Genomic DNA, 27,908 nt, shown 5'->3' with positions numbered 1-27,908 from the left:
AACCTTCTCTCTAGACAGCGCAGTCTTTATAAACTCAAAGTCACCTTCGTCTGACGCCGAGAACCGTCCGAAAACATATCCCAAGCTGGCTATCCACGCAGGGATCCCGACTATTGCTAGCGATTTTCTTCGCCGTAATATGAGGTCGCCTATTCCGGGCGAGGTAATGGACATTGGCAACTTGATGAATCAAAGAGGTGCCGCCGCTATGCAACACATTCACAACGGATCTACTCCCGAACGTCAAATGCATCAACTCCCCCAACTCACCGCGAGAAACATGCCCGAACCACCCATGGACCGTGCCGGTTCTCCCCATGGATCCGAATACTCTCAACACTCCCGTCACGCAATGGAAGGCGTTCCGCGTTCCTACCCATCGCCCAGCGCCATGGTCGGCGCTCCAATGCAGATGCAGATGCCTGTCTCCCACATGGGACCAGGTCCTGTAATCTTGCCCGGAATCCCTCAGCATGATATGTCTCAGGGCATGCCTCAATACAAGGCACCCGAGCAGCAGGCTCCTCAGCAGCCCACTAAGGCTTACCCGTGCAGCACATGCGGCAAGGGCTTTGCTCGCCGAAGCGATCTTGCCCGTCACGGTATGTTGTCCATGAAGATTTGTGATGATGCATCGCTGACTTTGCTTCCAGAACGTATCCACAGTGGAATCCGCCCTCACGTCTGCGATTTCCCCAACTGCGGAAAGCAGTTCATTCAGCGATCTGCACTCACTGTTCATCAGCGAGTCCACACCGGAGAGAAGCCTCACATGTGTGAGCGCTGTGGCAAGGTAAGCTGACTCCATCGAGGAATCCTTTCTGTGTGCTAACATACCCTAGCCTTTCAGCGACAGCAGTTCTCTGGCACGCCACCGTCGTATCCACTCCGGAAAGCGTCCGTACAAGTGCCCGTACGCCGATTGTCAGAAGACGTTCACTCGCCGTACTACCCTGACAAGACATCAAAACCACCATACCGGTACGGTAGAAGAAGCCGCTGCGGCTACCGCTGCTGCTCTGGCTGCTCGCGGAGCTACTGGCAAGGCGAACACGACCCGTTCTGACGGAGACGCCATGTCTAACCGCGGGTCGCCTCTGACGACGCCTTCGCCTGGCCAGCGGACACTCTCAATGTCCCCCAGTGCCGACAGCATGCACCGAGCCAACTCTGAGTTCCAGTACATGGGCAACAGCTCGCTTCCGGTTCACCTGCAGCGAGACATGCATGTTGGCAGCCCTGCATCGACTTCCTCCGGTGGCTACAACACTGGCATGCGACCTACCTCGCACCCCACCAGCTACGGACCGCCTCCGACACTCGAGCCCAGCGTCGAGCAGCACTCTGGCCCCGGAAGTGCTGGCGGTAGCCCTCACATGGGCTCCGTTGGATGGCAGTCTCCGTCGCACGTGCCGTCGCCCTCGCACAGCAGCAACGGCGGCGGATACACCTATCCCGACCCCGACGCCTACCCCTCTGCGCCTTCGCTCGGCGGCCAGATGTTCTACGGCAACCCAGCTCAGGTCCGCCGCCCTCAGAGCACCGAGCCTCCTGCTGGCGCCTATGACATTAAGGGTCGTCAAAGCGAGCTGTGGGCAGGTGCTCATTAGGAACGGTTCATGTAACACTATCGCTAGCCGCACTCCTGAAGCCCTTGAGGGTTGCCAGGAATGCGGATGGCTGAAAAGATTTCCTTGGTGTGGATTTATCTTCTTTTTGCGGTACGAAAAGTTTGTGCATGGCAAGGGCGGGGACGGTAAATAACATACAACTTTAATATTGCGGGCTGCACCGGGACAAGGTCAGGAAGATACCAAGGGGCGGGCAGTCATCCGGTTCGTTTTACAATCGCCTTTTCTTTTGTTATCATAGACTGGCGGAAAGCACACTTCATGATGGCTGGGTCTCCATGGGCATTGGCTGGAGGCAAAAAAGGTTGGGAGGAGTTCCCAGACAGGACACGGCGTGCTCTTGAGTAGCACGCCGACGGATTTGGCGGAGACTCGCTCGATAAAGGAACGTGGCTCTTTTGTGTTTTATTTGCAATATTTTGTATGCAACACTGTACTCTGTACTAGACAATGAATGCGCGCAGCAATCTGTTTCTCTCCTCAATCTTTACTTGCCCCTGGTGTGTATGCACGTTTCTCCTGGTTCGCAGTTGAGACAGGCGGAGCTAGAGCCGTGAGGCGACCGGGAGAGCTTTAGGACCGATCCCATGTTGGTCAGTGTGTGTGCGTGCATCTGCTTGCCGCGTGCGGCTTGCCTGTGCATCATCGGTGGAGGTGGAAATTAATCTAGATCCCGTTCGAGGGCGATCCGGAGTTGGCGTGTGTCCCACCACGCACGCTGCACTTGGCGGTGTTGGTTGGTTGGTTCTCAGCCGAAAAAAAACAAAAGTCGCAAAAGTCGCAAAAAGGTATTACAAGGCGAACAGGTTGCGCGTTACGCGTTCGTTTTTCTGGGCAGATGTTACGAAAATGATTGGTAGATGTTGTGCATACTTTTTTGGTAGTCCTCGCATACACACACTCTTGTCCTTCTGTCACTTGTTGTCTCTTACTCATCACCCATCCTTGAGATGGTGAAGCTGCATTCAGTACAGTTTTCTATAGGAGGAGGGGCTCAGCCGGCAGGCAGTGAGTGTGCGTTATGGTATTGGGGTCTGGTTCGGTGTCTTATGAGAGGGCTTTTCGGTTGAGGTTTGTCGTGAGTTTTCCGGGGGCTTGCGGTCTACTACTTTTTGAGATTAACCTACCTGAAAGTAATTGTTGTTGGTGCCATCCAGTCCAAGAGGTCATTGTGTGAGATGAGATGGGTTTCTATTCTACTTCATCATTCTATTTCATTAAGAAGATGGAAGATGAGAGGAATGACATTCAAAATAATAAAATAGTTGGAAGGCTAGGAAAGAGTAAGAGAGTCCTCGGTCTGGGTTATGTGACAACAAGAATAATGGCGAGAGAGAGAATACCTGCTTGGCGGCAACCCGGGCCCCAGAACCGAAAGCGCCGAGACTTACGAATCGAATCCGAGGCGATTTTCTACTACTCCCGTACTTTCACCTTCTTTTCCGCACTCGTACCTTTCCTTTTTCCCTTCATTTTTTTAAATGTAATCGGGAATGATGATATAATCAGAAAATCAAAACCCGGTGGGGAGCGAGGCACACGGCGTCTGTTGCTCCGAGTTCCGTATTCAAATCAAACTTGGCGCTTTCCGAGTTTCTGTGGTAAGCCGTGTGGAAAATGATTAGTGAACTTTTTTTTCTGGTCCTCCAAGCAGCCTTGCGTTCGCGTTCAGGTGAGGGGGGCAGCCGGCGGGATCCGGTGGGATCTGACATTTTCAGTCTTGAATCCGAGATGATTCGGGGGTTTTGCGAATGGTTCTGATGGTTATCTCCCCGGTCATAACGTTATATATGAACCCAGGGCGATGGGATGCCGTGATGGTTGTCGTTCTGGACGCCCTTTTCTTGCCTCGGTTTCGGGGAGTGGTTTTGTGTAGAGATGGGAATCAGCACGCCCACCTCCCACCTTGCACCGGAGAAATTGGTCATTTTTCTTTGGATTAGTCGTCGATATTAGAGAAAGAGACAAGAGTACGAGGTTGTATGTGTGTGTGTGTGTGTGTGTCTCTCTCTCTCTCTCGGGAGAGGAACGTGGTTTGACGGGAGGACGAAGGAAGGATTATGTATTATTCTCTAGTATCTGGTGTTGATCCGAGGGTGACACCGTCATACAGGGGTGAAACTTGGAATACCTAGTTCAATAGTCACAAACAGAAAGAGAGAACGAGAAGGGGGAAAAGTGGCCCTCGCTCTCTCGCGTTCTCGGGAGCGCATTCGTGGTTCATCAATCACCCAGCCCGCTGAGCAAGCTACAAGTCGTTTGATTAGTATTCCAATACGTCTGCGTCTGTACTTTGTTTCTTCAAGTTGGGTACTTTGTTCTCTGCGTTGGGTTTCAAAACTATCCCACCCAACCCACGCGCCCACCACCACCACCCATACGCAGACACATGCACACAGACACCATATGCCAACAATGGGATTAGACTGGTGGTGCAAAGCCATGAGATGACGGGGCTACGGGCAAATTACCCTGTTATATATCCGCAAGACGCCGCAAAACTTGTCAGAGTTGGACACAGGTGTAAAAGGAAACTTTAATACCCACACCTCTTCTTTATTCTGCTTCTTCTCCCTCCTACTACTGTTTCCGAAGAATTCCAGAAGGTGCAGCAGTTCAGATTGATCCCAAAGCCTCCCTCCACTTCCAGTGTTTCCCTGAACAGAGTTTTGGAACCGGGACTGTCAAGTTCAACCTTGGAGTGACAAATTGTATTTTCCTGTGGCTTACACTATCAAAGGCGACCGACCATTCGATACATTTATTTCGCCCTAGGCACGCCCTAGGCACGCCCTAGGCGGCACCGAGAGACAAGCGAGAGAAAGGCATAACGAACGCCTTGAGTCTTTTTCTCATCGGTCGTTTACTCATCATCATACATCAAGCACTTGCAAGGTCGATATCCAAATCGAACTCATCATATTTGTTCCCCCAGCGGTCTGCCATCGTATGGTCCAACGAAGACTACTACACTGCCGCCAATCTTCATCGCCATTCATCCATCTCACCCTCGGGCGTCACAACCCCCTCTTCGTCAGTATAAGTCGAAACTTGACAACGACACTTTCAAGAGGCGTATCATCCATCGAGACAAAAGCAATGCCGGTCATCAAAATCGAGGCCGTCACGGACCTGCTATGTCCGTGGTGCTACGTCGGCAAGAGAAATCTCGACCGCGCAATCTCACAATACCGCGCCGTGGACCCCTCTACCGAGTTCGAGGTCGTCTGGAAGCCGTTCTACCTGAGCCCGGCGTTGAAGAGCACAGGTATGTTCTCACTCTCTCTTAGGCTTTACATGAACATCCGTCCCCAATGGCTGCCAAGCGGGCGAAAGCCTCACGCACGCTTCTCCACCCTCACTTACACGCAAAAAACACAACCTCGCTCTCTTCTCATTCTCCAATCTTCACAACCCAACCTCAAATAACTCAACACCATACCATCAAACTTTTGCAGCACCAAACAGTAAAACAATCCCTCCACTAACATATCCCATATAAAAAAAAAGGCTACGACAAACGCGAAATGTACACAACCCGCTTCTCCCTAGCAGGCGACCTCCCCACAGCAATAGCCCGCGTAACCTCCGTCTGCTCCGCCGCCGGCATAAACCTAAACGTCACAGGCCGCACCGGCAACTCGCGCCAATCCCACAAACTCTTACGGCTCGCCCTCGTCTCCAAGGGACCCTTAGCCCAAGACCGGCTCCTCGAGGCGCTCTTCCGAGGCCACTTTGAACTCGGCGCCGATATTTCCGATAGGAACTACCTCATCAAGACGGCGGCGGCCGCGGCGGGACTGGATGAGGCTGACGTCGAGGCCGCGCTCGATAGCGATCGCGCGGGGGAAGTGGTGGATGAGGAGGTTGTGGGCGCGAGAAAGGCGGGCGTTACGGGCGTGCCGACGTTTACGGTGCAGGGCAGGTGGAGGGTTGGTGGGAATCAGGAGCCGGATGTGTTTTTGAGGGTGTTTGAGCGGGTTACGGAGGGCCATTGAGTCTGATGGTGGTTTGGGGAGGGGCTTCTTCCCTTCTGTGAGAGGATATTGCTTTGCTGCTACATACCTTGGCTACGGCGAGAGAAGGGAATATGATGAAGGAAGAGGATATGGGGCTTGGTGGTTTGTCCTGTCTGTTAGTTTGGGTCTTATTTTCTTCCTCGGTGAGGTCAGCGATATGGCATTGCGGTGGCAATAACATCATTTCCCATAGCGCAGCGTCAAAGAATGCAATAATGTTGGATATTCATCATTCTTCTGTCTTTTTTTTTTTGGGGGGGGGGGGGGGGAGGGGGGTTCTCTCTTAGTTCTCTGCATGCTGCATGAGCGAAATGCATGCCCTCTGCATCAACTGCGGCACAAAAGCCCATCGTGAACCCACCCACTCGTCTATAAGGAAAAAGAACTAGACACGAAAAAAGGGTAGCAACCGAGTCTTTGCCAAATGAAGTATGTCCGTCCGTTCGTCGTCTCTCTCCGCCGCCCAAAACCCAAAACGCCGATTCGAAATGCAGTTCCCTGTATATAAACACTGGGGGGTAATTCGTGTGTCTACCGCTTCACCATGTGGCTGTAATCCTTGAGCAGATGCTCCATGTGCGTATTGGTCGTCTTGCCGGTGCGCCTAACAGCCCGCTTCTTCTGCTGCTTCTTGGAGTCGACCTTTTTGATAGTGCTAGGATCGGCGCTAGCCGGCTTCTGCCCAACAGAGACGAGCTTCTTGACGATATCGTCGGTGGTGGGGACCTCGACGACGTTCCACATGCGCTTGAACTCGTCGTCGACGTGGTGGTGCAGCGTCGCGTCGTCGAGCCAGATGGCGCGCGGGTGCTGCTCCTTCTTGGTCTTCACAATCAGAATCTTGTGCTCGCGCTCCAGCTCCATCAGCGCCTGGTCGCAGTCAGGCCACCCGTCCTTGAGGTCCTTGACGTTGGTCCCCTCGGCGTCCCGCTTGCTCTGCAGGTGCCGCAGGAGCGTCATCTTGTTCTTGACGCCGGGGATGATGGGGCGGTGGACGTACGTGCCTGTCCGCCACGTCTGCTCCGACATTTTCGGGTCGGGCACCCACTGGATGCGGGGGTGCCGCCGCATGCCCTCCACCAGCTGCTGCTTGTGCTTGTCGGTGCTGCGGGTCTGACCCAGGTGGTCAAAGATCTCGGCCGCCGTCTTGGGCTCGTCCTTACCCTTGAGCCACTCCAGGGCATACTGCATCTGCGTAAAGACCTCTTGACCAAAACTAGTGTTCTGAGGTTGCGAGTACACAATTGCGTTGGGGTCGCGCTTCCGCTTGCCCGATGCGGTGGTGTCATTCTTGGATGCTGACGCCGTGCTGCCGACGGACGGGGAGGGTGACGGCGGCGCGAGAGATGTGCTCTTAGATTGCAGCTTGCTCGCGGCCGAGGCCAGCGAGCTGCTGAACATAGCCTTCTGCTTTTCGAGGAGGGAAGACATGATGGGCGATTTGGAGGGTGTTCGATGTCGTAGTTGATGGTCTTTGCGAAGCTCGTGGCTTTCGTTGCGGGATAGTCGTTGACGGGCCGACAGCTCAGGACGATGTCTAGTAATAAGACGAGCGTGGTGGCCTCAGGAAGAGATCCTATCCAAAACCTTGCGCCAGAAGGTGTAGTCGTAGGTTGATTTACGACGTGACTGGCCGAAAAGTGGTGGCTATACTGAGCATTCGACGTATCTCCGGCGCAAATCGTAGCGCAAGTGGACCGCTTGCGTCTGGACCCAAGGATTGCGAGAACCTTCCCAACGTCACGGTATTCCACGCGGCGGGTTCGTCTGGCCTCTAATCGAATGTGCGAAAGGTCTCGCTTTTCGTTGGCGTCGTAGGAAGCTGGAAAATTCCCCCCGAAAGCCGACCTGCGATGCTCAAAGGCAACCACGTCGAAGACCGCCTTGCCGCAAAGGAGATGCTGCCAGAAGAGGCCCTTCGCAATATTTCCTCCTTCGTCTCAGCCGAGCCCAACTCCTTCGTTTCAATCCGGATTGGTCGTCGCTCGCGCTTCGCACCGTTGCCGTCCTTTTTTGCAATCGTCGAGCTTTCCAGCTTCAGCCTCCAAAGTCGCCGACCGTATTCCCTCGAGTCGATCGCCGTTCGCCCCAGAAGCCTGCAAATATCCGTGATCTTTGTTCCCGTTTCGATTATCCCCCGCAGATAGTCGTCCGCGACGTGAAGTTGGCAGCCGGAGTGGGAAAGCAGCGAGAAAAAGCTGCTTTGTCGATTCAAGGTAATGAATTGTAGGATGTCTGCCTGCCTGCCTGCCGTCAGTTCAATTCTCTAGGACGGCACGTTCGAAAATGTGGCGCACGGACGTGGCTGGTGAATGAGTGGAGACTGGATAGTGAGGTAACTCAGCCACGGTGAGATCCGGTTGGTTCGGAATATGGAGACGCCCCGATTCCGCCTGTCAAGCAAAAAATTCCGAGCTAATGGGTTTCCAGCACATTGAGTCTCCGAGATGGACAGCGAAGGGACCTGGATGCGGGTCATAATTTGCACGGGCCACGCTTGCTCGTGGAAACAGCAGCTTGACGCAAGAGCGGTAGCTTTCTTGGGAGAAGAGGTCGGTTTCTCAAGGCAACTTGTAAACTCAAGCATGTAGCAACTCACGAGACTGTAACAGATCAAACTCACTCTTTCCGCGTGTAAGATTATCGTGACTGTACTCTTAATTGCCACACCGAAAGCTCCCATATGTTCATCTCACTGCTGAAGGGCCTGTTCAATCACCAGAGAACGCGATGGTCTGAACGGTTGCGTTACCGTGTAACTAGCGTAACGACGCCCACTACCCCGTATATCCAGTACAGAATCTCCAACAAACAATCATGACCAGAACGTATATTCTATTAAAAGCATATCTTCTCCCGGCAGATTCGGCTCAGTCGTTGCTCGACCGGCCAGATCCTCTGCCGCTGAATAAAAGCTCCCCCTATAACCCGTCTGCGCCAGCTCATAACACATCCATGGGACCTCAGGGTGACGCAAAGGCTTTTGAAAGACCTTTGCGCCCCCCCTTCTCTCGCTCTTCAAACATAAGTTTCCGCCTGTTGAAGACAATGACCGAAGCCTCCCCATTCGTCGCCGAGGCGGCGCGCGCATCCTCGTTCCCCCTTTTCGGGGAGTGGCGGCGGTTTTGGGGAGCCCCATCCCCCCTCAGCACTTCCCGCGTTGCTGTGAAAAAAAGTCCAAGACCGTAGCAGCTAGCTTGGATCTTATGCGGACTGCTGCTGTTGCTGCTGCTGGTAGTTGTAGGCGACGTATGCGAGGACACCGCCGACGAGGAGGACGGCGTACAGGCCGATGCCGAAGCCGGGGCTCTCGGTGCTGGAAGATGAGCTGGCGGCGGCGACCTGCTCCTTGGGGGCAGGGTCTCCGAGCTGTAGGAGGAGGAAAGGTCAGTACAATCGCGTTCTGTAGCCTTAGGCAATGCGCGCGCGATCACGGCAAAACCGGAGTTTTGTTTTGAACTCACCTGGCGCTTCAGGTCGCCGAGGTACAATTGGTCCAGGGTCTCGCGGGCCTCGTCGCTGTGTCCGACATCCTCGAACGCCTCGGTGGCATCCTGACCACCGACGTCAAGAATAACCTCCTCGCCACCGCTGTGGAGGAAGAAAAAAGTCAGTTGGGAGTACTAATCGAATAGAGATTGAAACCCTCCAGAGGAGGGCCACCGGCGCAAGAGTGGCGGGGGCGGAAGCAGATCTAGCTGGTTACTTACGGGTGCTCGTCGACGAACTTGGTGCAGTCGTAGATCTTGTCGTGGATCACCATGTAGATGTCCTTCTTGGTGTTGTGCTCAGCAACATCCTGGTAGGTGAGTTCGACAGCGCCCATTGTGACTGATTTGTGTGTAGAGACCGCAAAGGATTGTTGGTGGGAAACGTGGCTCCTTTTTTTTTTCCTTCTTTGTTTATCGGAGGGGTGGGAAGTTTGTTGAGGGTCCTTGCTGTTTAGCTAGGATTCGGTGTGAAGAATTCGAGTCGGTTTGTGCAGCACAGGGCGAGAGGGGAATAATTGCAGGCGAGAAGATGGCTTGGGAGGATGTGATTAGGTGAGAGAAGGAGGAGTTTTGGTGCAGAAGGAAGTAGGAAAAAGGAGTCGGACGAGAAGGAGGTCTCTCGGATGTTGTTGAGCCCGTTCACACTGCTTTATCGCGGGACCCCGTTAAAAATCGGGGGGAAAGCGCAGCACTCGGACTGGGACTGACAGCTGATGGAAGCTTCTGCTGGGACCAAGCGGTCACTGATGGACTGTGGACACCTCACAATAGGTACCTTAGCACAGAGGTGGGCTTGGAGGAAAGAGGGTACCGGCGGTCCGCTCAGGGGTGGACAGTTCCTTGAGCCAATGGGAGAGGGAGAAATTAGTGCACAGTTGCCGTGATTCGCTGGAAGTAAATGTGGGCTGGGGGTACTTGGAGAGGTAAGGCAGGCCGCAGGCCGAAGCACAAGGAAGAAGGTGCGATTTCAAAGGGGGGAACCAATTTAGCTGGCGGAACTTGGGAGAGAGTCAGAACAGAACACTGCCTTCGTAGACAAGTGACAATAGAGAGAAAGGACCCGACTACTTCCACAAGTTCCATGGCCTTCTTGCTTAGTCCGGAGAGGAGAAGCTTGCCGGCCTCCTTCTCGGCGTCGCACTCGGGTAGTTGAACCCCAGCCAGACACTTGACACCTTCCAAGGCCGCCACCGTTTGATGCATACTACACATTCGTCACATACTTACCCCAATACCTTGCCTTTCAGACCAAGGTATTTATTTGTACTCCGTATAATAATCACCTACAACACCCGTGTCGATTTGCCATACCCGTCAACCGGGACCTAGGACCTAGGTAAAACTGCCCTTCCTGGACAGCCAAGTCTCCTTCACTTTCACCCCGCCCGTTGATACTCTCAAAGCGAAAATGTCGAGTCAGGGCTCCCGCTGCAAAACTTAAACCATCGCCGCTTAGTACTGGGGTGCTCCGCACCTACCTAGTCTTCCACCTCTTTACCGCCCCCAGCTTCCGCGGTTGATCAACACTTTTGAGAAAGAGAGCGGATTGCTAGCTCGTTTCGAAACGCATGGCCCCTCCAATGCTCCAACGGGGCGGAATCACATCGGGGTCCGCTACCGTGGCCGTCGTATTATTCAACTGGCCCTTTTACACACAGTATGTGACCCAGCCCGTATTACAGGAATCTTGGAGGAAACCGACTGCAACGTCCCCCCCCAAGCATGAGCCAGCGTGCCAGCACACCGAGTGTCTGTACTATACCGCAGTAATACACAAGGGTCTTGAGTTGTCCGTCCGGCACGGCCTACGCAGTATGTCTCCGGGGTCGAGTCCCCAGTTATTCGTGTTCGTAAACTCGCATTGCCAATCGCCGCTTGCTTCCTAGGCTTCCTTGTTGCTTCTCGCGGTACGGTGGTTCACGAGCAGCCCGACTGCAACACCAGTCCCGCGAATTGCCCACACGTACCGCTGCAAGGTCATTACAGCGAATCCAAAGACTCCCAAATCCCGCTTCCACGAGGATACATGCCGTCCCCACCCTTGCCTTCTGCGACTTCCCCCTCGTCGCCAATCCTGACGCTATCGTTCCGTTCGGATCTTGCCTTATCTGCGCCGTTCCGCGGGGTTTTCCTGGGCGGGCTGGACTGGTCCAGCTGGGCGCACGTACGGGATACACTACTACACTGCATATCTTTACCTCGCACACACATACACATACACACTTCGGACGGACTGATCACTGACCATTAAAAGAGTCCGGATCCCACGGAGCATACGGACAGTCCAGTCTCTCCAACGGAACATTACTTCACTCATCATGAACACACGGAATACATAAAGAAGAAGGCCACAACACCAGACCAATCCTAACCTCCCCGGCCGAAATTCCTGAAAATTGACAAATCTAGGCCAAACCGCCTGGAACCTAGCCACATCCCCCCAATCCCGCAATCACGTTCGGGAAATTCGGGATGATGCCGAGGCAGTCCCGTGCGGTCTCCGTCCCTCCGGTATCGTCATTCCCTTTAAGCCTCCCACTTACGACTTGGTAATGAGCAAAAGGCGGGGAACGCGCGGGGTAAAAACAAGCAAACGAGATGCAGCTCTTGAGATAATCGGCTGCGATAACTTTTTTTTTTTTTTGCGGTCGTTGGAAAGGGCATCGCGATATGTTACCCGATTGGGTAATTCCCGCCGGTTTGGCTAAACGTCTCGTCTAACCCGTACAGTCCCTTCTCTCATTCGTAGATAATCAAGGCAATGGGCGGGCTGAAAGGGGTAATTCAGCTACGTTCTAGATCTGCCAAATTTAACTCAAGATCTTCTGTTGAAGTAAGGAGCGACTTCCGTAGTCTATTTTTGTCCATCTACAAGCTTCCCACAACCGCACGTGGGTATGATGCATGTATCTTTACGACTTACATAAGGCTGTGAAATTGCCGTCAGTAAAACAACCATTGTCACAAGAAGCAGCCAAGTGATGTGTTGAAAAAGAAAGCTTTTTAACCCATTCCTAGCTTTGCATGCTGAATGCACCAGTCGAGCAAACACTCTATATGTAGTAGCCCTTAACAATCAAAGACTCTCTTCCTCTTCCCCTCTCCCCATCTGTCTCCCGCCGTCCCTCTATTTCCGGCCGCCGCCAATGTCCTGACCCAGCCTGTACGAGGTAATCTTGTCCCACTCAATCTTCTGCCTCGTCACGGGCAGCTGTCGTCGCAGGCCCTTGAACGCGCCCTCGCTCAGGTTCGTGAACCCCCTGTTGAGCTCCTCTTGGTACTTCTTCTCCGACGCCGCAATCTCCTTGACGATGCCCGCGCCCGTGCCCGACGAGACCGACGCCTGGCTGGGCCGGCTCGTGAGCAGCCGGACGTTGCCGTCTTCGTAGTAGTGCACGTCGACCTTGACGGAGCCCTCGAGGGCCTCGGAGGAGGGGTCGAAGATGTAGACGGATCGCCAGCGGCCATTCCTGTTGGGTACCCATGTGTTAGTGTGCACCGTGGCGGTTGGAAAAGCCTAGGGAAGGCTCTGTAGGGTAGCTTACCAGAAGTTGTTGGGAGAGTACTTGTTCGAGACAATAATGACTGCCACCTTGGAATCGTTCTCGGTAGGGTAGACGCCGTACGCGGCGTTGGGGAAGTGTTCCTGGACATAGGGGCCGAGGCTCTTCAACGTCGACTTGCTGTTTGCGTAGTATCTCTCAGCATCACTGCCCTCATCTCGTCCCTCTCATTCCCGTAAAAACCTACATCAAGTCCGAGTTGGCGCTCTCCAGAACGTAGCTCTGCACACTGCTCGCCTTCTGTGTGGTGTGGTCAAAGGAGAAGCTCGTGGAGCTCTCCACGTCAAAGTACTGGCCGTCGCCGAGCGAGCTGTGGGAGCTGACGATCACCTGCTGGCTTCCGCCGGGCAGCTTCACCGTGACGAACTGTTCCTCGTTGTACTTCTCGAATGCCGGCTCGAGGCTGGACACGATCTCGGGGTCCGATACGGTGAGCGACTTGATATCTTGGCCGGGGTTAGCAATTCGTTCGGAGCTCTTGGTCTCTTCGTCTTCGAGGTAGTTTCGTTGGGAGGACGAGTGCGGTTTACCTGCAATGACATCTGCGAGCTTCAAATCGAGGTCAGCTTGGGGTGTGGTTCGCGACGTCATGCGCGTAGTAGGGAGAGCTAGGAAGGTACCTCGCCTGGGGGAGCGCCCTCCACGAAGGAGGACACGGTCTCGACTTGGGACATTGTGAGGTTGTAATCCGGTACGGCGGGGGGTAAATGGTTCTGGTCGCGCAATCAGTCGGTCGTTAAGTCGGTGACGATTGCGGCTGGACGGAGTGGATGAAGAGCTGTCTGCCTCACTCGAACGTTGAAACGTAATGCGGGGCAGTTGGAGGCGGGACATGGGGAGGGGCGGATTGGCTGGGAAAGGGTGTCAATTGTTAGCGCGAGACCTCCACTTGAGCGGAAGGAAGTGGGCTCATTGTGTACTTTGTCATCACGGAGCGAATATGTCGATGGATTCACTGCCACTTGCATCTAATACATTTTTGATGCTACCGGAACAAGACTTCTGAAGATGAATGGCATGTCATTAAGGGTATGTGCTATGTTGCGAGTTTTCTTTTTGTTGTTTTCCCCATCACCCCTGGTCCCTAACCAGGCCTCAATAATCCAGAACCCGCTTGATGTTGTCATAAACCCCTGGACTCGTTAGAAACCGTTGAACATAATAGACCGGAGAGATCACACTTACTAGCAACATCAGGAATGTTAAACTTCTCATAAAGCAACGGAGTGTGGATGCTCCATCCAGCAACTCTTGCAACCGGCGCCTCCAGCCTTAAAAAGGTATCAGGATCCTCCTGGATCGTGGCAGCAACCTCAGCACCGATACCAGCATTCACCATCGCCTCGTGCACCACGATGCAGTGACCCGTCTTGCGCACGCTCTGAAACACCGTCTCCTTATCCCAGGGATACAGCGTCCTGAGATCGATGAGCTCGACAGAGATGCCCAGCTCCTCCTCGGCCTTTTGGATGGCTGACATGCACGTAAACAGCGGCTGTCCGTACGAGATAATCGTCACATCCTTGCCCTCCTTCAGGACCTCCGCCTTGGATAACGGTAGAGTGTACGACCCCGTGGGCACCTGCTCGACGGCTGCGCGGTACAGAATCTTGGGCTCCATGAAGATGCACGGGTCATTGCTGCGTATAGCCGCCAGCAACAGACCCTTGGCCTGTAGAGGTGACCGTGGCATGATCACCCGTAGACCGGGGATGTGCGTGAACAGGCTCTCGGGTGACTGGGAGTGGTAGAGGGCGCCGTGGCCAACTCCGCCGCAGGGCATCCGTACGGTCAAGCCGCCGACGCTCCGGCCGCAGGCGCCGTCTCTGTACCGGTACTTTGCCGCCTCGTTGACAAGCTGGTCAAAGGCTGGGTAGATGTAGTCGGCAAACTGAATCTCCGCAACGGGCCGCATACCCTCCGCGGCTGCGCCAATAGCGAAACCCATGATACCCTGTTCCGTCAATGGCGTGTTGAAGATGCGGTCGGCACCGTAAGTCTCTGCCAGCTTCATCGTGCACCGAAAGACGCCGCCAAAGGCAACGTCCTCGCCGAAGACCATGACGGAGTCGTCCTCGGCCAGGGCGATGGACAAAGCGTCGTTAATGGCTTGGAACAGGTTCATCTTCTTGGTCGTGCCATCGCGCACCTCCGCCGGTAATTCAGCCGTGCCGAGAGCAGTTTGTGAAGAGTGCGCGAGGAGTGATGTTGTCGCATAGTCCACGGGTATGTTGAGCTTCGCATTGGGCGGGTGTGTCGAGTAGAGCCGGGGGGCCGCAACAAGGGGCGACAGCAGCTGTGTCGATACCGACGGCGCCAGCGCTCGCCGCAGTGGACGTAATGAAATTGACGACGACCTCATTGTAAATGGTACAGAGACAGATAGAGAGCCCAAAGAAACCTTTCCAAGATGCCAATGCCTTGTGGTTTGTGTGAATTCTATCCGTAGAGATGAAGGGAATTGAGAGACGGGAGCCGGCTCAGACGAGATAGGCACCTCGTTGCTAACCCGAAGGATGGCGGGTGATGTAAGTCAATCTTCGGCTTGCGACGGCGTTCGCGGGGTTGAAGCGGCTCCTGTCAGCCACAACCCCCCTGCAGCCACTTAACGCCTTGATAAGAAGAAACTGGGGCGCAGAGCGTCAGAGCTCAGGTCGATTGTTGTCCTGCCAACAGCCGATGCGCCAATGCACCTCCAAAAAACAAGGCAGGTGGAATTGGAATACCTTGGTACCTTGGCACCAAGCGAGAGCCAACGAGTCCACAACGCATACGTATTTCCCGCAAAACCGCATCTTTCAACGAACGCCAGGAATGTCATCCGAGGCGCAAACATTCCAGTGCAACGGCGCCTAGGCAAAATCTCCCACCCGACGACATTTACGACGAAAAATGGCGCCCGGTGAATCTTCGAGGCCGTCGTCGCATCGACCACGAGACTCATCGGGCAAGAAACACCATCACAAGAAACGACGATCGCGCGCAGAGGGATCCAGACGGCCGGCCACGGACTCGGGCGAGAGCAGGGACGAAAGGAGATCACAAACGCTATCCGTGGATGCATTGGCGAAGCTGAACCAGGATAACGTCAAGAGGCAAAAGAGAAGGGAGAAGAAAGAGTCAGGCGCGGGCGGTGGCAAGCCATCGAGGGACGCCAACGCAGATGCAGAACGGCGGGAGAGACGGAGGGCACGACGCGAAGCCGCCTACCGGGATGCGCCCACAGAACGACCAAAGAGGGTGAGGCGAGAGGAGGATAGGGAAGTGGTCTATGAGAAGCCCAGGAAAGAGCACAAGAACAAGAAGAAACGTGTGGTTAGCGGCGCTATCATGGAGGAGGGACGGTCACGAGGGCATTTGAGAGGTGGAGGATGGAACAGCTCCGACCACAGCTTCGAGAAGGAATATCTCATGGAAGACCCTCCGAAACCGGTAAAGAAGCGGAAGAAGCTTTGTAAGTTGCTTCGAGTCGTGAAAATGGAGACATTGACTAACCACCCGACAGGGATATGCCTCGGTGTCTCATTAGTGCTTCTCATCATCATCATCGTAGTAGCGGTGGTGGTCAGCAAGAACAACAACAAGAGCAGCAACACGAAAACGACCCTCGACGACGGGAACAAGGACAGCGTCCCGATGAAGTGGCGCGGCACCTACCTCGATCCGTGGTCATGGGAGGACACAACCGACTTCAACGTCACCTTCACCGATCAAATGGTCGGCGACCTGCCCGTCATGGGCCTCTACACCGACTGGGACGACTCGGCAAAGGCAAACGACAAGGTGCCGGCGCTCAAAGACGCCTGGGACTCCTACGGCTCACGGCCCGCTCGCGGCGTCAACGTCGGCGGCTGGCTGAACCTCGAGCCCTTCATCACCCCTTCCCTCTTCAACTACGACTCCCGCCTCGGCATCATTGACGAGTACACGCTGTGCAACCACCTTGGCACGAAGCAGACGGCCGAGGTGCTCGAGAAGCACTACTCGACCTTTGTCACCGAGTCCACTTTCAAGGAAATCGCCGACGCCGGTCTCGACCACGTCCGCATCCCCTTCAACTACTGGGCCGTCGAGGTCTACGACGGCGACCCCTACCTCTTCCGCACCTCGTGGCGCTACCTCCTCCGCGGCATCGAGTGGGCACGCAAGTATGGCCTCCGCGTCAATCTCGACGTCCACGGGCTGCCAGGAAGCCAAAACGGCTGGAACCACTCGGGCCGCCAGGGCGCCATCGGCTGGCTCAACGGCACCGACGGCGCGACAAACGCCCAGCGCAGCCTCGACATGCACGACCGCCTCTCCAAGTTCTTCGCCCAGGACCGCTACAAAAACATCATCGCCTTTTACGGCCTCGCCAACGAGCCGCGCAACGTGGACCTCAACAACGCCGACGTCGTCTCGTGGACCGCGCAGGCCTACAAGCTCGTCAAGGGCAACGGCATCGGCGGCGTCGTCGTCTTTGGTGACGGCTTCATGGGCCTGGCCAACTGGCAAGGAAAACTGACGGGCTACAGCGACCTCGCGCTCGACGTGCACCAGTACGTTATTTTCAACACTGATCAAATCGTCTACACGCACAAGAAGAAGGTCGAGTACGCCTGCAGCGGGTGGACGGAGCAGACGGAGCAATCCATGGACACCTCCACGGGCTACGGCCCGACGCTGTTCGCCGAGTGGTCCCAAGCCGACACGGACTGCGCCAAACATTTAACGAATGTCGGCTGGGGCAACCGGTGGACGGGCACCTACAACACGGGCAACGCGACGACGTCGATCCTCGAGCCGCGGTGTCCGACCGAGGACTCGAAGTGCGACTGCGACACGGCCAACGGCGACGCGGGCGGCTTCAGCAGCGACTACAAGAAGTTTCTGCAAATGTTTGCCGAGGCGCAGATGCACTCGTTCGAAAAGGGGTGGGGGTGGTGGTACTGGACGTGGGACACGGAGAGCGCGCCGCTGTGGAGTTATAAAAAGGGCCTCGCGGCCGGGATCCTGCCGGCCAAGGCGTATGATCGGGACTTTGACTGCTCCGGGACCGTGCCGGACTTTGGGAGCCTGGCGGAGACCTACCGGATGTGAGAGAATGGGATGGAGGGAAACCTGGATACGGTTCGGAAGTTCCGTACCGGAGGTCCGGAGGCTCGTTCTTGGTGGGTGGGCCCCTGGTTGTGCGACTCTGTTGTCGACGACGTGCGTTTGGTTGTCCGACGACATGCGTACCGGGGTTTTCATATATGCTATTTGCATGCAATGGGCGTTTTTGTTTTTGCTTCTTATTGTTTTCTTGTCATTTGCCCCTATTTCCGGGGTTCAAGGGTTCAGCAACTGCATTTCAACATCAACATCAACGAAAGCGAGAGAAACATAAGTATACTAGAAAGAATAGCTAGCTGGGGTTCATGATGATCATGTAAGTAAAGATACGGAGGGAAAGGATGAATAAGGGCTCATGTATGATAATAACGCCAATGGAGACCGCACATGATTTCAACTCCATCAAAGTAGATAGAGAGAGAAAGAGAAAAAGGGAGGAAATGAAATGATGAAAAAATCACGCACCATCGGGGATGGCCTCATCTACCTCACTATTCTGTCTCGTTCTGTTAGTGAGCTTCAAATGTTGCAAATCATAGACAAGTGCTAGTGAATGTGTGTATTACCAATCCTCATCGTAACTCCGAGGAAAACACTCAGCCTAAACGCATCTCCACGGCTCTCAATCACAAATCAGAAACACGTGGTTTTTTCCTTACTGTTCAAAGTCCTAACCGATCTAAACCACCCCCAAAGGCCCCGACCGGCAACCGGCGCCGGCGGGGAGAAAAGGCCCCAAATGTTAACGGGAAAGTGTGTGTGGCAAAGCTGTCAGAAAATAATTGGAAATACGCACAGACACTGGGTTGAGCTGGAGACCTCAAGGTAACGGTCGCCCGGCGCCGGGAAAAGCTGCCGACAATTGACAACCCTCTCGCGGCTTCGGCCCTCTACGAAAGAAGCGAAAGTGGCAATGTGACAATCCAGCTTGTTCCCTTTATTTTCCCTACTGGGCCCTGCAAACATAAGAAAGCGGGGGATCGACCACACCTAAACAAGCCCACATGCCGAGCAGTCTGAACCAATTTCGTCAGATCTAAAGAGGGGGGAGAGAGACTCGGAAGCTAACAAAAAGTATGATAGATGGGGAGATGGACCTCAAGCCTATCGCGATTCGCACGTCCTCTGTGACAGGTATCTGTAATCGGTGGACCATTCCATCGGGCCGCGTCTAACAGCCGTGAGTGGAGTTCCGCCAAGACGGGTTGGGTTTCTTCTCAGCGCCACCTCTCGACGTAGGTTTCCTCGAATCGTCGAACAGACCAAGGGTTACAGGGCCAATTTTAGCGACTGTGACTCGTTGCAGAAGTGACAAGAGGTGACAGGCGCCTCCTGTCCCAGACGCCGAGGGTCCCCCCGTCTCTTTCCGCTGGCGCTAACTGAGTGAGCAACCGCGAGCTGTGAAAGTCTGGAATGAGCCCAAAAAGGTCGTGGTGAATCTCGGCTCTTCCGACGTCATACTCATGGCGGTTTATTTCCGAGAGAACCCCGTCACCTTTCAGTCACCACCCTTTTGGCCAACGCAAATGCAGCCAAAGAATGCTACAATTGCAAACTCGCGCGAACCAGCGCCGAACAACTGAAGGTCCCTCTCATTGGACCCCCTCCATCCGCTCTCTCAAGAATAGGCTGTTGGCTCCGATGCAGGACTGGAAGATCCCCAAGGCGATGGAGGGTCCAACTCAGCGTCATCCATCCCATAGCACCAGGGGGCTCTATGACACGCCTGCATGCCCCTCTCCATCTCCTCACCTCTCCTCTCCTCTCTTATTCCCTTTCGCCGCGATGACGAGATCCACCCTAGTCCGGGGTGTGCTTCCGCTCAAAAGAGCGAACCGCGTTCTGGGCTGAATAATCGTCGAGAAGCGCATGGGAAAACTTACCCAACGGGTCGCGCCGTCTAGCCATCCGGTCGTCTTTGACTAATGCGTGTGAATGGATGCGGTGCCGATGGCGCGAGGTCCCCACTATCCCATCCACTTTAAGTTCCTCGCGCCTTTCTTTGCCTGGTTATCGGGAAAACTGCAAAATCCTAGAAAAATATGTCCTCTTCCACTCACCTCTTTCGCTATCCCCTCTTCTGCCTCATGAAACAATTGGAAGAGTCGCAATGAGAGAGGAGCCGTTTCTCCCACTTCCAAATAAAAACCACTGCCCTGCACATACATCCCTTCGCAGAAACGCCCAGCCCAGCAAGAGACTGATCTGATCCTGTCACGATCCACACGACCGCTGGAACTCGGAACCCGGCCCATAATAACCACGCGGGATATCCGTACAAATATCCGACATCCGCAATCGGCCGACTACTGTGCCCTTGATATCAAGTCGTTATCAAGTGGCCCTGACTGAGTAAGACCGACTAGAGAGGGAAAAAAATTAAAAAAAATTGTCGAGAATTGTTGCTGCTTGTTTTTTTCCTTGCGGCATTCAACGACAACCATGATGAACGAGGTCGAAAGAGATATCGAAAAGGCCGAGAGCCATTCATCGAATCAGGACGATGACAGCGCCACAGTCCACGAGGACTCAGGCTTCGAGCCCATCCGCACGGGCGCCGCCGGTACACGGTCACTCCGTCATTCGAGATCATTGACCCGGACGCGGTCACAGAACGGCTACAGCTGTGACGACTACCAAGAGAACGACAGCCCACCGAGAGAACAGGAAAGGGACCAGTATGAAGTGACGTTCGAGGGTGGCGACAGCGATCCCATGAGTCCACGTAGTTTGGGCGAAGCGAGAAAGTGGCTCATCGTATCCATTGTGTCCTGCGCGAGTTTGTGCGTGTAAGTGAAGTTGACTTTCGACTCCGCAACGAGATGGATGTTGACGTGTGAGACAGTACCGCTGCAAGTTCCATCTACACCTCGACGTATGCGCAGATGGATGCAGAATTCGGCAACTCTCGACTAGTGGGTACTATTGGCCTGTCAGTCTTCGTGCTTGGCATCAGCTTGGGCCCCATGTTCCTGAGCCCCCTCAGCGAGTTTTACGGACGCCGGCCCATCTACTTGGTCTCTTGGTCCATGTATGTCATTTGGATCATCCCGTCAGCAGTCGCCAAGAATATTGCAACCATGATCGTTGCTCGCTTCTTCGACGGTCTGTCGGGCAGTGCCTTCCTCTCCGTGTCTGGTGGCACGGTGAGTGACTTGTTTGCTCGTCATGAGCTTCAAGCCCCTATGCTCATGTACTCACTTGCTCCCTTCATCGGACCGTGCATCGGCCCGTTGATTGGTGGCTTCGTCAATTACAACGCCAACTGGAGGTGGACATACTATGTCATGATCATCTGGGCCTTTGCGCTTTTGGTAGCCATTGCCGTATTTGTCCCAGAGACTTATCGTGAGTGTCCATGGAGGGTGCGCCCCTGGACTAGCCTGCCAGAGCTGACTTTTGCTTACAGATCCGATCGTCCTGCGGACCAAGGCACGCAAGATCCGAAAAGAGACAGGTGACGAGCGTTGGAAAGCCCCTGTTGAGAACATGACCAAGTCTGTCATCAAGACAATCGGCATCTCCCTGATGCGTCCCTTCCAGCTTATTGCCTTTGAGCCCATGGTTCTCAGTCTCGACATCTTCTCGGCCATTCTCTTGGGTATTCTATACCTTTTCTTCGGTGCATTTCCCCTCGTCTTCACAACGATCCATGGCTTCAACCTGTGGCAAGTCGGTCTCACTTTCCTGGGCATCCTCGTGGGCATGTTCCTTGCCGCCGCGACGGACCCCTTGTGGCACCGTATCCGTAGTCGACTCATAGCCGACTTGGAAAAGGAGACGGGCGTCGAGGGTGCCAGCGAGCCAGAGTTCCGCCTTCCGCCAGTCATCCTGGGTGCCTTCCTCTGTCCCATTGGCATCTTTTGGTTCGGATGGAGCCTTCATGTGCACTGGATCATGCCCATCATTGGATCCGGCATTTTTGGAGCTGGGTAAGTTCACATTTCCCTTCGCACAGCATCGCAACCATGACCCCAAGTTGGAAAAAGGCCCGTGGTTCCGCAACATGCGCATCTTGCTGCCGTGATAAGACAACCCCGTGGTTGCTTTGAGCAGGCCTCTGCAGGCTTCTGCAGGTTCATGTGCTGGGGTATGCTTTCGGCCGTTAGGCATGCTTTGTCAGGCTTCCACGGACCTTGGGGTGATGTTGTTTTCCCATCTTGTATGCAGCAGTATGCAGCTGACCGTCTTGATGTGTCGCAGGATTCTCCTCGTCTTCACTGGAATCTTTACGTTTCTTGTAAGTGGAATATGTCCCGTCGACTCCCCGCTTGTGGCGTTCCAGGGGTTTGGAATCAGTCTCAGGCCCGGATGTTACACGACAGGAATTGTGCTAAAGTTGGGGCTTACAGGTCGATGCTTATCCTCTATACGCCGCCTCGGCCCTCGCAAGTAATGCGTTTGTGCGATGCATGTTCGCTGGTGAGTTGCCCCGTGGCACCAACGCTCTCAACCACTCAGTTGGGAGGTGTCGTGTTTCGCTTGGTGCTGACGTGAACTCCTCTCTCAACAGCCGCATTCCCGTTGTTTGGAACGCAGATGTACAACAAACTTGGATATTCCTGGGCTTCATCATTGCTCGCCTTCTTGACGGTAGCCATGCTCCCATTCCCGTACATCTTCTTCAAGTATGGCAAGAAGATCAGAAGTCGCAGTCGATTCGCCACGCAAGCGTAACAAAAGGCAAAAGAGCGAAGAAGTCCACAGCGGACCAAAAAAAGAAAGTTGACGAGGGAGCCAAAGCAACGAGAAATTCAGCGAAGGCCGGTGAGGGAACAGATGTGAACGGCATCGCACAGACTTCCCGTATTGGTGTGGAGGACCAGCAGAGAGGCTGTCTAGCTATGAATGGCTGACAGTGGTCATATGCAGCCTCGCTGCCGGTGCTGTTGGTCGTGGGTGCCCATATTGCCATGGTTGGCGCGTTCCTGACCCAGATGGTCGAGCTGGGCTGCCACTTGGCGTTATTGGACGACTAGTGAGCGGGAGTCCGCGCGCAGCAGATGCGGCTGTTGATCGCGTCGATCGTCGTGAGGTGGACGGCAGTAACCGTCTGCAAGTGCCCAAGGTGTCGGGCTGTCATTGATGGAAAGGTCATCAGGCAGCCATGGCGAGAAGGCTGGATGGTAACGCGGCATACGGGGGCTGGCCGAGTGGCTGCCAATGATGGGCGAGAAGCCTTGGTTGATTTTGTGCTCACATGTAACGAGATACCCCGAATGGTTGATGGACTGCAGGTAGATAGACCGACCGGTGCTCGGCACGTCGGCTAGAATCAGTGTTAGTCAATGCGATGATACCACCCACATCCTTAGCGAGCCGTGGCATGCATTGCACTTGCATGTCATGACTGTTCAGGGACCTGAAGCTATGTGTAAGTCGTCACTCGGCCCTCGGCTTGGCTTGTCTTGGGACCAGGCAGACTGCGGACAGCGGATAGTTGGATGTGGATCTCACATGCAGCAATCGAACAGTGAGAATGCCAGATGTCCAATAGAGTGGCTTGGAGTTGCGTCGCTAACGTAATGCCGTGCGACTGAACCTGGCCATATTGGAAGGGTTGACCAAAAGGCGAGGCAGATGATGAACGGATGGTCATTGTTTCTTAGGGTCGACCTTCGGTCCAGTCGAGGATGATGTAATTTGGTGTGATGAAATTCAAATCGTGGGTGAGGTGAGCCGAATATGGCCTGGCCAACCTGGTCCGGATCCAAGTTGTGAGGATGTAAGGTGCGACTTTGTGTCTTGAGGAACCTTTGCTCGGATTGCGTCTGGGCCCAAGTGGCATGGCAAGTACACACAGGTGCATGAGATATTCTGCAGGAGCAGGCGGCAGGCATGTGCCCAACTTTCAAACTCCATACCTTCCTCAGCATGTTATCCGTACCTTCTATGCCTAGGTCTAGAGAAAGTACAGACGAAGATGGGTTGTTTCCGTTTCTGTTCGGAACTACCGTACCGCCTTCCACATCCACAGTCCACAACGGTGCTGTGTGTCCGACTGTCTGTCAGTCTAGATGCGACGGGAAGGAAGGAAAGAACACCAACTAATTAGAGACTCGAGGACCTGGATGACTGTGCACCGTCGCGGGAAGGACGACGGGAGAACCGATGGTATGAAGTACTACATACACCCTCAGTGTCGTAATTTGTGTGGTACATCATGTAGTCACCACTCACAAGGCACGAATAGTGGGTTTCTCCGTTGGTACCCACATGATACACCCACATTCCCCCCTCGGCCCAACGAATGACGAGTGTGACATTTTCTCCAAGAAAAAACCCCGCAGCTCAGCACGCAAATCTTTGACCAACGGCAGCGAGGCTGGGGCATCCGTTTTCTCTTTGGGGCGCTGTTAGCTGCTGTACGTTACCTGTGAGGAGTACCTTACCTTAACGGATACTGCCCGTACTTTGGCACCCTGCCTATCCCGTCCCTCTCGTTTTCTTTACCGACGGTCAGCTCTGACGACAAACCTCTCGCGTGCTCCTCTTCCACCCGGCCGAGGATAAACATCACGACTCCAAAATCTGCCCCGACCCCCGACGACGCCGCTTTCCCCTCAATTGCGCCGCTGCGCTTGCGATCACGAATCTGCGAATGCGATCCGCCCTACCAGTGCTACTTATTACAAAGTAGTCCACCAAACTCCCTGTACCGCGTGTCAATGCTTGCAGTAGACAAGCACAAGGGCAACGGCTTCCTGCATATACCATTTACTCGCTCGACCTCTAAGAACCTCCGTCACATCACCCCGGCCCAGCGCCGTCAGTCGGCTATCCGCCCAACGACCAAGTCTACCTCCTTGTCCCCGCGACCTCATGTGGTCCGCGACGCGAACACCGGTCTCGAGACGACTGCGCCAACCATCGAGTCCAAGAGACCTAGTCCTGTCGTGACGAGCACGTCGCACAAGGAACGCCTCTTTTCTCTCCACCAACCCACCATTGGAGACTCCTGACTGCTGAGGATACGAGCTGTAGGAGACCCAAGGCTCGCCGCCTTCATTCTTTCTGCCCTGCCCTGTCCTGCTTGTAAGCCGTCTGCCTACCTGCGGCGCAAAAGGAACAAGAAGAAAGAGGGAGAAAACAAGGCTCTACCCGGCCTATATTGCGGGAGCGCACAGCGCCTATTTCTGGCCCTGCTCTCTCATACCACGTCGCCACGGGAAACCATTGTCCGGCTTGACTCCTATTCGCAGACTCGAACTGCCACTACGCACATTGGTCTTGGGAGTAGCTAGTCACGCAGCGGTGGTGTACTTTTGAGCTGTGTGTGTGTGTGTGTGTGTGTGTGTGTGTGGCAGTAGCCCAGCTAGAACCCCGGCGTGTGTCACTCTACACCGACGCAGGAGGATTTTCCTGCTTTCTTTCCTATTCTACGACGCCCATCCAGCGCGACACCGGGCCAGCCCACATACGTTTGAAAGTGAGCCGTGTGGTTTCGCAAACAGACCATCAGGGAGATTCGTGGACCGGGGCTTGCAGTGCCGTGCCGTCACCGCGCCAGCTCCCACGCAAGCACGCCGTTATCGCTTTTCTGTCCAAGGGGAGGATTGTATATATAAATCCGCGACACCATGCCTGACGGCCACGACGATACCGGGCCAGAGGTCTCGGATGCCATGTCAGATAATGACCACGACTACGACGACGACACGCCCGTAAGAGACGACGACGACGAAAAGATGGCCGAATCTCACGACAGCGGCGCCGACACCAACGGCGAGATCAAGAAGAAGTACGATCCCAAGGATCCTTCACGACCAAGGAGGAAGAAGGCTCGCCGGGCGTGCTTCGCCTGCCAACGAGCCCATCTGACTTGCGGTAAGCTTTGCCCGATTCCTCTGGGTCCGGCTCGCGATAGTCTCTGGTCAAGTGAACACCCGTGAAGTCTTGTAATGCTTTGACATAAACCCCGTGGTAACCGGGGTTTTAGCTGCCTGCTCCACTCACATGGCCGTCTGCGATACAACCTTGCTGATGGGATGGCTACAGGAGATGAACGACCTTGTCAGCGATGCATTAAGCGTGGACTCGCAGAGGCTTGCCAAGACGGCGTCCGCAAGAAGGCAAAGTATCTGCATGATGCTCCGCCCGAAGCTCTCCGGCCCGTGCTGGGTCCGAACTACAATCCGAACGCGACGCCGGCCCGGCCCAACGGCCAACGGCATCACAGCGGGGCCTCGGACACGGCCTCGACGGCAGGGAGCACATATTTCGGTCAGAGCTCAACCGCGTCATTCCCCGTTTATTCGGGCCAGCAAACGCCCGTCGGCATTCCCGATGGCCTACCGTATCAGCCGCAACCATCGCCGATATCACCGTCTTTCCCGCAGCCGAGCAACACTGCTCGATCCATTGGCGGCATGATCTCGCCGCAGGTCGCCAACGACCCCTTTAATACGTTATTCGATCCGAGCAACCCAGCAATCTTCAACTTTGATCTGGAAGGGCTCAACTTTGGCAGCCAGTATGGCGCCATGGAGTTCGGCATGCTAGGGCATATGTCATCCGGCGCAGCGGAGACCCCTCCGCGCGACGGCTCCCTGTCTGGACCAAGTGGTGAAGTCAACTTTGGATCCACAAACGTCTTTGGCAACAATGGAAACAACCAGTTTGGCCAAGTATACGATAGCGGTATGATCAACGATTTCATGGGTGTAGACCAGTCTTCCAACGGCATGTACCAACAAGGCAATCTGCAACATGGCCTTCCACATGCCTACGCCATTGCTGCTGGCCCAACAAGCCTACATAGTCCAAGCACAGACAACACCGCCAGCCCGCAACCTACTAACTTTACCTTTGAAGGATCTCCAAGTGGGAACTTTGGCGCTGTTGGAAACTCCCAGACCATAACCGCCCCGACGCGGCCCAAAGCAAAGACCGGCGCCCCTCAAAAGAGCGGTCCTCACACACTCCTCGGCAAGAGGCAGCGCGACCCTTCGTCCATTTATGAGACCGTCAAGGAGCCATATCCATATCTCGCCGGCTTCCACGCTCTCATCGACTACCTACCGAAGCGCTTCTCTGCCAACATGACGCTGCGCATCGCAAAGGCCCTCGCCAGCATTCGCCCGTCATTCATCGCCTGCACCAAGACCCTCAGCCGTCAGGATCTCATCTTCATGGAGAAGTGTTTTCAACGCACTCTATTCGAATACGAAGAGTTCATGCACCACACCTCGGCGCCTACAATTGTCCTCCGCCGTACTGGCGAGATTGCCGCCGTCAACAAGGAGTTCATCGCTTTGACAGGCTGGACCAAGGATGTCCTCCTCGGGAACGACCCCAACTTGAACGTCAATACCGGCGGTACCGGGTCGACAACCAACAGTGGCCGCAGCACCGGCCGCGCGGGCTTCTCAACACCAAAAGCGCCCGCCGCAACGCTTGCCGATCAGATCAAGAACGAGAGCGGGCCGCGGAAACAGCCCGTCTTCATTGCCGAGATCCTCGACGATGACAGTGTGGTTGAGTTCTACGACGACTTTTCGCATCTTGCCTTTGGCGACAGCAGAGGCAGCGTCAATCGCACGTGTCGGATCCTCAAGTACCGCACTAAAGAGCAGACGGAAAGCGCGGCGTCGTCAGATATGATGCCGCAGCAGGACCCGCGCAAGAGCATACTCAGCAACCGCGTTACGCGAATCGATGGCGAGCATGGTATCTCAAAGATTGAGAAGGACGGCAAGGTGGACTGCCGGTATTGCTGGATGATTAAACGAGACGTATTCGATATCCCCATGTTGATTGTTATGAATGTGAGTACACCTCCCCCTTAAGCAATTATGAGGATATGGACTGACAGACGCAGTTTCTTCCATGCTATTCCCAGAACAAGGAAACTCATGGACTGGCTGTGTGATGCGGAAACTTGAAAAAAAGGGGCGACCAGGGCATACATGAAGCGGGGAGAGGCATAGGAGGCGTTTTCACTTTTGATTCAAGGTTCATTGTGTGTGTTCTCGTCATTTGTTTGACATGGCTCTTCCCGTTGAGAGGGCAGGCCGGGAAAGGCGCATCTTTTTTTTTTCTTTTGGAGGGGATCGATCTATGGTCACATATTTCATTGTTTCCTAACAACAACTTCACTTCAGCCAACCA

At 54.6% G+C, this 27,908-nt stretch overlaps 12 protein-coding genes across 12 annotated transcripts; 8 read left to right on the top strand and 4 right to left on the bottom strand.

Annotated features, from left to right (window-relative positions):
* Positions 1-166: 166 nt before the first annotated feature.
* On the top strand, positions 167-1,610 carry BDP81DRAFT_462769 (uncharacterized protein; the record flags this gene model as incomplete). Its single annotated transcript, XM_060593939.1, has 3 exons — positions 167-602; positions 654-793; positions 843-1,610. 3 exons carry the CDS (start codon positions 167-169, stop codon positions 1,608-1,610), a joined length of 1,344 nt encoding a protein of 447 aa, XP_060442917.1.
* Positions 1,611-4,252: 2,642 nt separating this feature from the next.
* On the top strand, positions 4,253-5,879 carry BDP81DRAFT_432576 (thioredoxin-like protein). The gene is made up of 2 exons (XM_060590796.1): positions 4,253-4,899; positions 5,142-5,879. Exons 1-2 carry the CDS (start codon positions 4,581-4,583, stop codon positions 5,627-5,629), a joined length of 807 nt encoding a protein of 268 aa, XP_060442916.1. The 5' UTR covers positions 4,253-4,580; the 3' UTR covers positions 5,630-5,879.
* A 302-nt stretch (positions 5,880-6,181) lies between these two features.
* BDP81DRAFT_324911 (transcription initiation factor IIE subunit beta) lies at positions 6,182-7,051 on the bottom strand (the record flags this gene model as incomplete). The annotated part of the gene is made up of 1 exon (XM_060584930.1): positions 6,182-7,051. One exon carries the CDS (start codon positions 7,049-7,051, stop codon positions 6,182-6,184), a length of 870 nt encoding a protein of 289 aa, XP_060442915.1.
* A 1,795-nt stretch (positions 7,052-8,846) lies between these two features.
* Positions 8,847-9,633, bottom strand: BDP81DRAFT_56997 (cytochrome b5-like heme/steroid binding domain-containing protein). The gene is made up of 3 exons (XM_060596001.1): positions 9,361-9,633; positions 9,115-9,241; positions 8,847-9,019 (listed from the first exon to the last, which is right to left on the bottom strand). The coding sequence occupies exons 1-3, from the start codon at positions 9,474-9,476 to the stop codon at positions 8,855-8,857; spliced, it is 408 nt and encodes a 135-aa protein (XP_060442914.1). The 5' UTR covers positions 9,477-9,633; the 3' UTR covers positions 8,847-8,854.
* Positions 9,634-12,268: 2,635 nt separating this feature from the next.
* On the bottom strand, positions 12,269-13,378 carry BDP81DRAFT_396291 (F-actin-capping protein subunit alpha; the record flags this gene model as incomplete). The annotated part of the gene is made up of 4 exons (XM_060588168.1): positions 12,269-12,611; positions 12,687-12,824; positions 12,892-13,253; positions 13,325-13,378. 4 exons carry the CDS (start codon positions 13,376-13,378, stop codon positions 12,269-12,271), a joined length of 897 nt encoding a protein of 298 aa, XP_060442913.1.
* A 421-nt stretch (positions 13,379-13,799) lies between these two features.
* On the bottom strand, positions 13,800-15,066 carry BDP81DRAFT_396290 (transketolase; the record flags this gene model as incomplete). The annotated part of the gene is made up of 2 exons (XM_060588167.1): positions 13,800-13,837; positions 13,890-15,066. The coding sequence occupies 2 exons, from the start codon at positions 15,064-15,066 to the stop codon at positions 13,800-13,802; spliced, it is 1,215 nt and encodes a 404-aa protein (XP_060442912.1).
* Positions 15,067-15,472: 406 nt separating this feature from the next.
* BDP81DRAFT_408135 (beta-glucosidase 6) lies at positions 15,473-18,271 on the top strand. Its single transcript, XM_060589037.1, has 2 exons — positions 15,473-16,158; positions 16,210-18,271. Exons 1-2 carry the CDS (start codon positions 15,597-15,599, stop codon positions 17,781-17,783), a joined length of 2,136 nt encoding a protein of 711 aa, XP_060442911.1. The 5' UTR covers positions 15,473-15,596; the 3' UTR covers positions 17,784-18,271.
* A 1,972-nt stretch (positions 18,272-20,243) lies between these two features.
* On the top strand, positions 20,244-21,734 carry BDP81DRAFT_324934 (major facilitator superfamily transporter; the record flags this gene model as incomplete). Its single annotated transcript, XM_060584931.1, has 3 exons — positions 20,244-20,587; positions 20,644-21,146; positions 21,208-21,734. 3 exons carry the CDS (start codon positions 20,244-20,246, stop codon positions 21,732-21,734), a joined length of 1,374 nt encoding a protein of 457 aa, XP_060442910.1.
* Positions 21,735-21,822: 88 nt separating this feature from the next.
* BDP81DRAFT_56910 (uncharacterized protein) lies at positions 21,823-22,638 on the top strand. The gene is made up of 3 exons (XM_060596000.1): positions 21,823-22,038; positions 22,151-22,220; positions 22,312-22,638. The coding sequence occupies exons 1-3, from the start codon at positions 21,910-21,912 to the stop codon at positions 22,473-22,475; spliced, it is 363 nt and encodes a 120-aa protein (XP_060442909.1). The 5' UTR covers positions 21,823-21,909; the 3' UTR covers positions 22,476-22,638.
* On the top strand, positions 22,639-23,127 carry BDP81DRAFT_56904 (uncharacterized protein). The gene has a single exon (XM_060595999.1). It carries the CDS (start codon positions 22,802-22,804, stop codon positions 23,069-23,071), a length of 270 nt encoding a protein of 89 aa, XP_060442908.1. The 5' UTR covers positions 22,639-22,801; the 3' UTR covers positions 23,072-23,127.
* Positions 23,128-24,289: 1,162 nt separating this feature from the next.
* BDP81DRAFT_432562 (uncharacterized protein) lies at positions 24,290-25,092 on the top strand. Its single transcript, XM_060590795.1, has one exon. It carries the CDS (start codon positions 24,467-24,469, stop codon positions 24,758-24,760), a length of 294 nt encoding a protein of 97 aa, XP_060442907.1. The 5' UTR covers positions 24,290-24,466; the 3' UTR covers positions 24,761-25,092.
* Positions 25,070-27,882, top strand: BDP81DRAFT_56883 (transcription factor). The gene is made up of 3 exons (XM_060595997.1): positions 25,070-25,625; positions 25,797-27,565; positions 27,619-27,882. Exons 1-3 carry the CDS (start codon positions 25,379-25,381, stop codon positions 27,667-27,669), a joined length of 2,067 nt encoding a protein of 688 aa, XP_060442906.1. The 5' UTR covers positions 25,070-25,378; the 3' UTR covers positions 27,670-27,882.
* Positions 27,883-27,908: the final 26 nt, after the last annotated feature.

This window comes from Colletotrichum phormii (genome assembly GCF_030913505.1).
Source record: "Colletotrichum phormii strain CBS 102054 chromosome Unknown BDP81scaffold_15, whole genome shotgun sequence".
Lineage (NCBI taxonomy): Eukaryota > Fungi > Ascomycota > Sordariomycetes > Glomerellales > Glomerellaceae > Colletotrichum > Colletotrichum phormii.
Note: the sequence above shows the minus strand (reverse complement) of the source record. Positions and strands in the feature narration are given on the sequence as shown.